Source organism: Ovis aries, chromosome 2 (genome assembly GCF_016772045.2).
Source record: "Ovis aries strain OAR_USU_Benz2616 breed Rambouillet chromosome 2, ARS-UI_Ramb_v3.0, whole genome shotgun sequence".
Taxonomy (NCBI): domain Eukaryota; kingdom Metazoa; phylum Chordata; class Mammalia; order Artiodactyla; family Bovidae; genus Ovis; species Ovis aries.
In genome coordinates, this window is record NC_056055.1 from 61,962,257 (window position 1) to 61,975,320 (window position 13,064).

General features: G+C 38.0%; 1 protein-coding gene across 4 annotated transcripts in view; it reads left to right on the plus strand.

The window, feature by feature from the left end:
- TRPM6 (transient receptor potential cation channel subfamily M member 6) overlaps positions 1 to 13,064 on the plus strand; it is a 166,352-nt gene that overhangs the window by 97,696 nt on the left and 55,592 nt on the right. For all 4 annotated transcript variants that reach the window (XM_042243344.1, XM_060409361.1, XM_060409360.1 and 1 more), the window contains exons 16-19: positions 614 to 894; positions 2,064 to 2,292; positions 4,808 to 4,954; positions 9,637 to 9,783. In XM_042243344.1, the coding sequence (XP_042099278.1) occupies positions 614 to 894; positions 2,064 to 2,292; positions 4,808 to 4,954; positions 9,637 to 9,783 (804 nt within the window). The remainder of the gene's footprint in view (positions 1 to 613; positions 895 to 2,063; positions 2,293 to 4,807; positions 4,955 to 9,636; positions 9,784 to 13,064) is intronic.

Consider the following 13,064-nt stretch of genomic DNA (forward strand, 5'->3'; position numbering starts at 1 on the left):
AAGAGTACTGGAGTGGGGTGCCATTGCCTTCTCCATATATTGTGTTAATCTGTATTAAGTTTTAAGCTGTGTTAACTTAAGTGGACTTAAGGTATCTTAGCCTAGGGACCCTGAAACTATTAGATACAACAAGAAATAGATTAATAAAAGGCCAAAGTTTTGGTTTCTGATTTATAAAGTTCTTTTATTATTTCTATCCTTTTTTCAGTGATTTTTAAAATATTTATAAGATGTTCAGTGTCTTTTGTCAGGTAGAACATCACGCATCTGAGTATTGGACACCCATTCCTATTTTACAGGACTTCCCTGATGGCTCAGTGGTAAAGAATCCACCTGCCAGTGCAGGAGACCTGGGTTCCGTCCCTGGGTCAGGAAGATCCCCTGGAGAAGGAAATGGCAACCAACTCCAATATTCTAGCCTAGGAAATTCCATGGACAGAGGAACCTGGCTTGCTATAGTTCACAGGGTCACAAAAGCTATAAAGTTCTATTATTATTTCCATCCTTTTTCAGTGATTTTAAAAATATTTCTGAGATACTCAATGTCTTTTGTCAGGTAGAACATCATACATCAGAGTATTTGGACACCCATTCCAATTTTATATTCTAACAGGAAAAGTCTGTAGCCCTTCATAAATCAAGGAAGAAGTCAAAAGAAGAACAAAATATATCAGATGACCCTGATTCTACTGGCTTTATTTATCCTTATAATGACCTGCTAGTGTGGGCTGTGCTAATGAAAAGGCAGAAGATGGCCATGTTCTTTTGGCAGCATGGTGAGGAGGCCACAGTCAAGGCAGTGATTGCTTGTATCCTCTACCGAGCGATGGCCCGGGAAGCCAAGGAGAGCAACATGGTCGATGATGCTTCTGAAGAACTGAAAAATTACTCAAAGTAAGAGTTCTCCCTTCACCTCGTATTTAACATTGACACTTCTTAGAATGGTTAGAAACATTTATCTTCCACAGCCTAGAACTTATAAGAGGAGTGGACTTAGAGCAGTGCATTTCATGGACTTTTCCGTAGATAAGAGTCTTAAGACATTTTAAGGATTAAAGGAAAGAGAGGTGGCCCTCAGTTCAGGAGACTTGGGTTCTTGTCCTGGGGCCAGCTCTTTACTAATCGTCAAATGACTTGCCAAGACTGTGGCACTTTAGTTTCTTTCTTTTTATTAAAAAATTTTTTTTGGCCTCAGCACATGGCATGTGGGATCTTAGTTTCTCAACCAGGAACAGAACCTGTGCCTCCTGCAGGGAAGTTTGGATTCTTAACCACTGGACCACCAGGGAAGTCCTGGGACTTTAAATTATAAAATGTTCAATGAATGATTTTGGAACTCCCTCCTGACTATCAAACTCTTTGATACTAAGTTATATTAAAAATTGTTGTTTAAGTACCTCTCAGGCAGGAAAACAGGTAAATATATTATATATTAAATGCCAGAGAGTGATGATAGAAAATAGAAAAGTTAGGAATGTTTTGTTTTGATTTACTAATGCATGATGGTAGTAGGGAGAGAAGAAAAGCTAGAGTTAGTTAATAGAATCTACTTTATAATTTTTATTTTAAAAAATTTCAGAGAATGACAGTGTCTACTTTTTAGAGAAAACAACCTCCAAGAAGATCACCTGGGGATGTCTCCAGGTCTAGCTTCTTACTTAAGTCATCTGTGTATTTTGTAAAATCTTAAAAAAAAAAAAAAAAGGGAGTGAGGGGTTTCCACGGTTTTTCCTTATATGCTAGTTTGATTTTGAATAGTCTTTTCTGGCAAAAATTCTTCATTAGGACCTATCAGGGAGCCCTGCGTAGCTTGTTTTTTGGTGTGAAGTCACTTCTCCTCAGGAATAGCTCAGGGACTGTCGGTGGAAATCCACTAGTCCTGTTCCTTCAAGAAAGGGAGAACAATCCATTTTCTGAGCAGCAGTCCCTTTTAAAGTAGCTTCTGCATTTTACCGTTCCCTCTTTTCTCTTGGTCTTTTCCGAGTCTCCTATGTAAGCTTTCTGAACGTTTCTGGGACTCCGGCCTGCCTTTGTGTTTGCCGCTCACCACTGTGTCATTGCAGGCAGTTTGGCCAGCTTGCCCTGGATGTGCTGGAGAAGGCATTCAAACAGAATGAAAGAATGGCCATGAAGCTGTTGACCTATGAACTCAAGAACTGGAGCAATTCCACCTGTTTGAAGCTGGCTGTTTCTGGAGGGTTGAGGCCCTTTGTTTCACATACTTGTACCCAAATGCTACTAACTGATATGTGGATGGGGCGTCTGAAAATGAGGAAAAACTCTTGGTTAAAGGTATATCTACTTGCTTTATAGAGTTTAATGTTATTAATAGTTTAGTCTGGAGGTCTGTACTCTTTTCATTTGTCGCTTGTTCCAGAAGAGTACTTTCAGGAAAACCAATTATTAATACTATTTTTGATTCTCACAGATTTACAGTGAAACCTCTGACAACTACTTTATCTCCCACTCCTATGGTTTCTTTTTAAAAATGAAGATAATTGTGCCAGTTCAGTCCATTGCAAAGGCATACTCATGAGAAAGTGGTTAGAAGTTAAAAGCATGTACAGACATAAGTAAGATTTCATTATTAGTAATCACCACTGCCCCTGATAATTATAATAGAAGTAAATGAGACTTTTTACTGAAAATTTTCTCAGCTTAAGGATGCTAACCCATGATAAACTAAATAAAATTAGCAATTGGTTGTGCTCATCTAATGTAATGTTTCAGGAAATAAATGGCTATTTTGTAAAGGTGCCCTCAAACACATTTGTTCACACCACTATATCCAAATTTTTGTATTCCATTATAGTTTAGCCTTATCTTTCATCTCAAATTAGAAATTAGAAACCCTTATTCCTGAGAACGTAATAACTTTCTGCTCCTTGTATACTTTATTTTTATATGAACAAAGAGACTTAAGTGAAGTAAGACTAAATGTTTTGTCCCCAAACATGGTGAGCTGACAAGACTGAATTAGCTACCTAGAATCTCTGACTTACAGTAAACCATATTGCTCTCTATGCCTGGATCCTAATTTATCAGTGCTTGGCTTGTAAGTTTTGGGAACACTTCCATAAATAATTGTAAAATGACTAGTTCCAAGTGGATGAAGACTGGAGGAAGACCTTGTGGAGTTTTATGTGGAAAGGAGCTCATGTAAGTGCTTTTAGGGAATAGACTCCAAACTCTTCCTTGGAAATGGGATGTTGATGTCATTGAACACTGTTTCACGAGCTGATTGTTCTGCAGTGGTCAATGGCAACAGAATGCGGAGCTTTTCCGGAAGTAGATTAGGAATTAATTAGTGCCATATTATCATTGTGTTTGATAACTATGATGTTTCCAGACCTAGAATATTGCATGTTTTTTGGGTTCAACATCTGAAAAGAAAACAAACACACAAACAAACCAATCCCTGCCAAAACTGGGACAAGTCCAGAGAACTTCCACAGGAGATCAGGCTTTAAAACAAAACAACAAAAAGAGTTTTCATCATGAAAAAAAAAAAAAGAAGAAATTGACAAGGGCATAGCTTTAGTTTATTTAATCATGAATGGTATAGAGTCAGGGTAATCTTATTTTCATTCACTGAATCCCAGAATACTGGGGCTTAATTTTAGCTCGAAAGAGATAATGTTCACCAAGATGATTCTCACAGAATTGAGTAAATCCAAGCTCTTTACCCTGAAAGGCCATACAAGTTGAATAGACCATAAATAAATTCATGAATGATAGCAATAGAGTGAAAACTTTGGATGTCTAGAGTTATACATTCTCTAGTGGGTTTTACTGGGGGCAGAGAAAATATAAGTGTGATGGAAGATGGATGTAAACAGAGGGACTTGGTATGCTTTTACCTTATTAATTTATAATATAAATAAATTTTAGAGTGTTTTATGTGATAATAACTACTTAGTGGCTTTAAGGAATTATTCAAGCATTATGCTCATTGAAAAAGAAGACTTCTCAGTGCCCTGCCTCTAGTTTTCTGTCTTTAATTAGAGGATAATTGCTTTACAATGTTGTGGTGGTCTCTGCCATGCATTAATGTGAATCCCCTCCCTCTTAAACCTCCCCCCACCCCACCCCGCCATTCCACTTCTCTAGGTCATCCCAGAGTGCCAGGTTGGGCTCCCTATGATATACAGCGGCTTCCTGCTAGTTGTTGTTTAGTTGCTAAGTCTTGACTCATAACCCCATGGACTGCAGTCCATTTGTCCTTGGGATTTCCAGGCAAGAATGGGTTGCTGTGTCCTTCTCTAGAGGATCTTTTCGATTCAGGGTTTTAACCCAAGTCTGTGGCATCGCAGGCGGATTCTTTACTATCCGAGCCACCAGGGACAGAGTGCTCCAAATTCAAGTTTGCTTTTTGGAACTGTCTGAATTCTTTTTTTTTTTTTTTTAATATTTTTAATCCACAATTGGTTGCATCTGTGGATGCAAAGCCCACATATATGATGGGCTGACTGAATTCCAGTTAGGTTGTTCCACGTCAGCTATCCTTCTAGAGATGGACTTTTACACTCAGTTTCTTAGTTGGACATTTAGGTTGACACTAATTTTTTTTGCCATTACAGATAGCCCTTCAATGAACATCCCTATACATATGCTTGGATTCATGAGTATTTCTGAGGGAGACACTTCTGGTATTGGAATTCTTAAGTCAGAAAATGTATACAATCAGGATATCCACTTAATTGGGGATGGATCTGACATTTCCTATACACCCAGATCTTGACTTTATTTGGATCATATGTGTGCCTTGTATAACCCTCACTACCTGCTTTGTTCTCCTCTTTTGAAGATCATCATCAGTATTCTTTTCCCACCTGCCATTTTGACATTGGAGTTTAAAAGCAAAGCAGAAATGTCACATGTCCCACAGTCCCAGGACTTTACATGGTATAATGGTGACCAGAACACCAGCACTCTCAAAGAAAATTCTTGTCAGGTTAGTATGGTATCATGGTGAACTAAGTTTTCATGACCTGGACTGCACACAAACATACGCAGATGCATATCTTATTTATTAACAAACTATTTAACAATCTTAATCATATTATAGTATGGTCAGGTATACTATGTATGGTGGTTCTGATTAACCTCCATGTATGATTAAGCAAAATATCCTATTTCTGCCAAAATCAAAGACTCTGTTATATCTAGGAAGCTGCTTAATATTTCATTTTTCTTTGTGACTAGTGGAACAAATAGATTTATTGTTTATCGAAAGCTATAGTAAAGGATGTCTTATAGCCTTCAAAATATTTTATAAAATGCTAGTTTACAATTTGTGCTAATCTTCACTGCTTCATGCTGCAGTTTTTTCACTTGTTATATCCAATGAGTTTGGATGGTTTTACTTGAGTTCCCAGATGTGTACTTTTTTCATGGGTAACTTGAGCTGGTTCTCTTCCAACCCGTCTTTGCTGAAGAGCCTCCAGTATGCTGTCTGCGCATCCATTTTTTGAATTTTATGTTTCAACTTGGATCATTGCTGATGAAGTTGCCATTTACTGTGAGGTGTTCAGTTCAGTTCAGTCACTCAGTTGTGTCCGACTCTTTGTGACCCCACGAACTGCAGCACGCCAGGCCTCCATGTCCATCACCAACTTTGGGAGTTTATTCAAACTCATGTCCATTGAGTCAGTGATTCCATCCAACCGTTTTATCCTCTGTCGTCCCCTTCTCCTCATGCCTTCAATCTTTCCCAGCATCAGGGTCTTTTCAAATGAGTCAGTTCTTCGCATCAGGTGCCTAAAATATTAAAGTTTCAGCTCCAGCTTCCAATGAATATTCAGGAATGATTTCCTTTGGGATGGACTGGTTGGATCTCCTTGCTGTCCCAGGGACACTCAAGACTCTTCTTCAACACCGCAGTTCAAAAGCATCAATTCTTCAGTGCTCAGCTTTCTTTATAGTCCAACTCTCATATACGTATATGACTACTGGAAAAAGCATACCTTTGACTAGACGGACTATGAAGTGTAGTGAACATGTTTTCTGGTACTTAATACTTCAGTGAGGCGTCTTAGCTAGTGTCTTGTCTGATGGACTTTTGTACTTATGAGGTATTTGTTATAATGTTGATAACATCTTTGATAAATGTTAAATGAAAAATAATTAATTATAGTTTGTGTGGCTGGCATCTGTTGTGATTGGTTGAGCATCCATTCTGATTGATAATGCCAGATCAGTTAACCAGATGAGTTATTAAATATTTTGACTATCATGACTCTTTGGGTATATGTGTTCCTCTTCTATCCCTCCTCCCCTCCATTCCTTTCTTTTCTAAACCTGATAGTTCTGTTTGGGGTTCTCAGAGTACAAGATGCCAGGTACATTCTAATCTTTACAGAGTGTGTGAGAAATTCTCTGTTGCAAAACTGGGCTTTGCAAGTTGTCATAATTGTGATTGTACTGGTTAGATTATATATTTACTAAGTTTAGACCGTTTCATTTTTCTTTTTTTTTAAAGAAAGAAAAGAAATGTAGTGCTAGCCTAACCTTATTAGAAATAGAAGGCAGTCTTTATATGTGAGACATTCACATATACATGTTTGATTTTATATGGTCTCAAGGCTAACAGTACAGCCTTCTTTCACATTTTTCCTCATTTGGAGTTCTATTTCATGCCTTAAGGCTGCAAAATCTTTCCCTCTGGTAAGAGCACATGGCCAAGAACTGTCTTTAAACCAGGCCACATTTTAAGAGACTTCACTCTGAGTCACCCTATCTGGAGAACATGTCATCATCTCCTTGAAAACTGGTGGGAATATTCCTGCTTGAGCAATCTTTCCAACCCATGTGTTTTTCCAGCACTCTGCTTCCAGCCACAACTCTTGGCAGATAATCTTGTGTATTTTATTTGATATCATAATCAGATACAACATCAAGAACTTCATATATACGTCATGGTATTTGGTCTTTGAATTCAACTCAGAGATAGGCTCAATTAGTGTTTTTTAAAATAATTTTATTTATTTTGGCTGTGCTTGGTCTTCGTTGATGGCTTTTCTTTAGTTGCAGTAAGTGGGGGCTACACTCTTGTTGTGGAGGACGGGCTCTAGGGCACAGGGGCTTCAGTAATTGTGGCACACGGTTTATTTGCTCCACAGCATGTGGGATCTTCCCAGATCAGGGATCGAACCTGGGTCTTCTGCGTTGGCAGGTGGATTCTTTACCACTGAGCTACCAGGGAAGCCCTCAATTAATGTTTTATGATAATAAGATAAGTCATTTAACAACAAGATCATTACTTAAATAGCTTTCTGGAGTCTTTCTGAAGTGGGCTGGAAGAAGCACAAGATGGAATCAAGGTTGCCGGGAGAAATATCAATAACCTCAGATATGCAGATGACACCACCCTCATGGCAGAAAGTGAAGAGGAACTAAAAGCCTCTTGATGAAAGTGAAAGAGGAGAGTGAAAAAGTTGGCTTAAAGCTCAACATTCAGAAAACTAAGATCATGGCATCTGGTCCCATCACTTCCTGGGAAATAGATGGGGAAACAGTGGAAACAGTGTCAGAGTTTATATTTTTGGGCTCCAAAATCACTGCAGATGGTGTCCGCAGCCATGAAATTAAAAGACGCTTACTCCTTGGGAGAAAAGTTATGACCAACCTAGACAGCATATTCAAAAGCAGAGACATTACTTTGCCAACAAAGGTCCATCTAGTCAAGGCTATGGTTTTTCCAGTGGTCATGTATGGATGTGAGAGTTGTACTGTGAAGAAAGCTGAGCACCAAAGAATTGATGGTTTTGAAGTGTGGTGTTGGAGAAGACTCTTGAGAGTCCCTTGGACTGCAAGGAGATCCAACCAATCCATTCTGAAGGATATCAGCCCTGGGTGTTCTTTTGGAAGGAATGATGCTAAAGCTGAAACTCCAGTACTTTGGCCACCTCATGCAAAGAGTTGACTCATTAGAAAAGACCTTGATGCTGGGAAAGATTGAGGGCAGGAGGAGAAGGGGATGACAGAGGATGAGATGGCTGGATGGCATCACTGACTCGATGGACGTGAGTCTCAGTGAACTCTGGGAGTTGGTGATGGACAGGGAGGCCTGGCGTGCTACAACTCATGGGGTCGCAAAGAGTCGGACACAACTGAGCGACTGAACTGAACTGATGTCATTAAAATCACAGTATATAATGACTTTTAAAATCAGTTCTAAGCCATTTTAACTCTAGGCTGGTTTACTCTGTTAGTAACTGGCTCAGTTCCTATACTTCTAAATCACATCTCTGATTCCACTCTCCAAAGTAACATGAATGACAGAACTATCAATTAGACCCTGAGAATACCCATCTAGAAGCCTGAGGCCTCAAAATTTAAATTTTCTTGCTATTTCATGGATAATTCAGGCAAAACCTGATTCATTCCTTGGCTTGGAAATTCTTGGTAATCATGCAGGTCTGGTGTTTGAGAGACATCTTTTGTGGATAGGTTGAAGAAATAGGCTAGTCTGAGAGGCACCATAGAACGTTCCTTTCTTTTCATGTAATACGACTTTTATAATATTACAAAAGTAATACATTTCCTGTTAAAAGATTAAAATCATACAGACATCTATGAAGTAGGATGATACCTCTTTTGCTTTTCTTTCATCATCCCTAAGTTTCCTCTTTTCAAAAGTAACCTGGGTGCAAGTGCTTTTCCCTTTCTCTTTCTTTTTTTCTCTCTTCTGAGTGGACATCTCTGTTAGTCACATTCATGCAACCACTTCCTTGTCACACAGATATTCATTTCTCACCACCTACAACTGTTAACCCCTTTAGGCTGACCCATAACTTTTGAGAAACTGATGGAAAATGCTTTCCCTAGAAAATGCATGTACAACACAAATGCCTGCAGATGCAGGCATTTAATAATCTAATAATTTAATTTAATAATTGCAGCAGGTGCAAAGAACTCCAGAAGCTCAGAGAGTTCATGAACTTCAGGTAAAGAACCTCTGTTATTAATGAGTGGAGAAGCTGTCAAAGTCAGAATTCTTTTTTTTTATTCTTAATTATTATTTTATTAGTGCATTTATTATATTATTAAATGTTTATCAAGTATTTAATCTCCTTATCCCTTTCTTTTCTTGTTTCATTAGTATTTTTTTAATATAAATTTATTTATTTTAATTGGAGGTTAATTACTTTACAATATTGTATTGATAAACTAACACTGAGCCTGACTTCCCTGTGACTTGGGAAAGATGTATCACCATTCTCTGTCCATTTTGTCCTCCTTTTATATGGAAACAATTCTATTCTCTACTTAATTGATTTCACAAGGACTTTATTTATATGAATAACCTTAGGTTCCAAAATTACTGATAAAGGAGATTAAAAAGAACAGGAAGAGGGACCATTTAAAAATGCTTGGAACTACACTTAGTTTGACTAAATTTGGTTACGGCAGACTCAACTTGCTTTTCAGAAATGCCCTGTTCTCTTTACCTTGTCAAAGATCGATATAATACATGTAGTTTTTCTTCTATTCAAGACTAAGATTATAATTTGGCAGGTGGATGCCCAATTAATTTCTAATATATTTATGAAATATATAATATTTTAGATATTTTTAAATGTTAGTAATTTAGTTAAGCCTCTGACAATAAATAATTATTTGTTTATTTTACAGAAAGACTGTGATTTGGAAAGGGGACCTGATGAGAAAACCGATGAAAGTCAGCACTTTGATTTAAAGAGTGGGCCCCAAACCCTTCCTTGGACCAGGAAAGTCTATGAGTTCTACAGTGCTCCAATTGTCAAGTTTTGGTTTTATACGGTTGGTCTCATTTAAAAAATTATATATAGTATTCAGGATGGTTAATTGTTAATGATAATGTTGATAGTGATATGCCTGATTTACCAACTTGTAATAAAAATGTAGTTTAGAAAAAGTGGGAGGCCTGGCAAAGGAGGTAGGAAAGAAGATTGGAGGGAGGTGAGAAAAGGTGAGGGTAGGTCTTTCCTACTTTTGGGAGTGAAAGCACAGGAATTTTTGTCTTCTTCTGAGTGCTTACAGCTAGCACAGCTGGAACTAAGCGTTTGAAACTTTGTGGAACAATAAAATGAATAATAGTGGTTGTAGAATTAAGGGATGGGGGTGGATTCATTTCCCATCTTGGGTAAAAAATGTTAGGAGTTGAATTGATTTTTTTTCTTTGTGGGAATGTTGTGTAACATAGACTAAAAATGGAAGTTTTTGTTGTTGTCTTCAGTAGCAAATACTTATATGGAGAACAATACAAATTTTAGAAGAATTGTATCAAATACTAAATCTGTCATGGATGGAGAGATAGCGAAAGCAATAAGTATACACTAAATGTATTGAGTGGTTTTTACATTTATTTAATAGTATTTTTTTTTTTTTCTAATGCTTCAGTTCAGTTCAGTTGCTCAGTCATGTCCAACTCTTTGCGACCCCATGAACCGCAGCACACCAGGCCTCCCTGTCCATCACCAACTCCTGGAGTCCACCCAAACCCATGTCCATTGAGTCGGTGATGCCATCCAGCCATCTCATCCTCTGTCGTCCCCTTCTCCTCCTGCCCTCAATCTTTCCCAGCATCAGGGTCTTTTCCAGTGAGTCAGCTCTTCGCATCAGGTGGCCAAAGTACTGGAGTTTCAGCTTCAAAATCATTTCTACCAATGAACACCCAGGACTGATCTCCTTTAGCATTGACTGGTTGGATCTCCTTGCAGTCCAAGGGACTCTCAAGAGTCTTCTCCAACACCACACTTCAAAAGCATCATTCTTCGGCGCTCAGCTTTCTTTATCGTCCAACTCTCACATCCATACATGGCCACTGGAAAAACCATAACCTTGACTAGATGGACCTTTGTTGGCAAAGTAATATCTCTGCTTTTGAATATGCTGTCTAGGTTGGTCATAACTTTCCTTCCAAGAAGCAAGCATCTTTTAATTTCATGGCTGCAGTCACCGTCTGCAGTGATTTTGTAGCCCAGAAAAATAAAGTTGGCCACTGTTTCTGCTGATTCCCCCATCTATTTGCCATGAAGTGATGGGACCGGATACCATGATCTTAGTTTTCTGAATGTTGAGGTTTAAGCCAACTTTTTCACTCTCCTCTTTCACTTTCCTCAAGAGGCTCTTTAGTTCTTCTCCACCTTCTGCCGTAACGGTGGTGTCATCTGCATATCTGAGGTTATAGATACTCCTCCCGGCAATCTTGATTCTAGCTTGTGCTTCCTCCAGTCCAGGATTTTTCATGATGTACTTTGCATATAAGTTAAATAAGCGGAGTGACAATATACAGCCTTGACGTACTCCTTTTCCTATTTGGAACCAGTCTGTTCCATGTCCAGTTCTAACTGTTTCTTCCTGACCTGCATACAGGTTTCTCAAGAGGCAGGTCAGGTGGTCTGGTATTCCCATCTCTTTCAGAATTTTCCACAGTTTATTGTGATCCACACAGTCAGAGGCCTTGGCATAGTCAATAAAGCAGGAATAGATGCTTTTCTGGAACTCTCTTGCTTTTTTGAAGATCCAGCGGATGTTGGCAATTTGATCGCTGGTTCCTCTGCCTTTTCTAAAACCAGCTTATACATCTGGAAGTTCATGGTTCATGTATTGCCGAAGCCTGGTTTGGAGAATTTTGAGCATTACTTTACTAGCATGTGAGATGAGTGCAATTATGCGGTAGATTGAGCATTCTTTGGTATTGCCTTTCTTCGGGATTCTAATGCTTATCTATAGTTAAATTGCTTATAGTCAAGCTTTGTATATTTCTAAAACATTTGAAGTCATTATAAGAGGATATTTATATAAATGTGTTATATTTCAAAATATTCCTTGCCCAACCACACGCTTGTTTCATACACTTATTGAATAAGTACATAGGTCCAAATAACTTTTATGTTTTCAAAAATAAAATCTTCATTCAGATGATTTAGGTTTTACCATTTTTGTGAATATGCAACAAAATCATAGAGACTCTGATAGTAGCATCGAGAATTTAACCAACCCAGGGATCAAACCCAGGTCTCCTGCATTTCAGGTGGATAATTTACCAGCTGAGCCACCTGGGAAGCCCAACCATTGTCACATCATTGGGTAGAGTATTCAAGTGTTTCTTTCCTTAGAAAACTCCAGTTTATGAACACTTAGAGACAGGAGCAACCTAAGCAAATGGAACAACAACAACAATAATGATGATGAAAATAACCAAACTAGCCAACCATATCTACACACCACAATGAATTGTATTAGCTGTGAGCACAGGCGTTTTAGTCATGGCCATTACATTGCTAGGTTATGGTACGTGTGCTTTATTAAAGCAATGTCTTGTTGTAAATGCTATGATGAAAAGCAAAAATGTAAACATTTTTGGATATCTTTTTAAAACTTGGAAAGAAAAAAAAAAGAGTCAGAAGTAATACCACCAATATCTACAGTGTTTTGGTGTCTGGCCACCATGAAACCAGTGATAACGATGTAAAAAACATCTGCTTGACAGTACAAGTTTATTTAAATTGTATCCCTACAGGATCATCAAACATATTAAAACTATGAAATGCAGACCTAGAGAAGTATAGAATTTACTTAACTTTCTTATATGCTTCTCTATTAAGTTTCTTAACTCATAGACAATGCTAATAAGCCATTATGCCTGCCTGAAATACCACTTATTGTATATGCCAATATGGTATAGTCAAAAGTGATTTCAGCCATTCTTTATGCAGAACTAAGCTTAGCAGACTTATCAAACTTAGGTAGAGCTCATAAAGATTTCATAAATAAGGATTCAGTTTAAAATAATATGATTCTCATGAGAATGAACACACACACAGGCACTTTTCTCTCTTTTGATCTGGGATTTGTAATGTGTTTATCAGCTAGCACTGTGCATGGTCTCTGAAGATATTTGAAGGGCTGCATTGTCTCATCCCTTGTTGGTGATTGAGAAATTGGTAAAGCCTTTCTGGCTGGCAACTTAGTAATATGTGTCACATTTTTAAATGTGTGTAGCTATTTTACTTCTGGAAATTTTAAGACATAAGAATGTTAGATAAGATCACAAAGCTGTTAATCACCATATATCT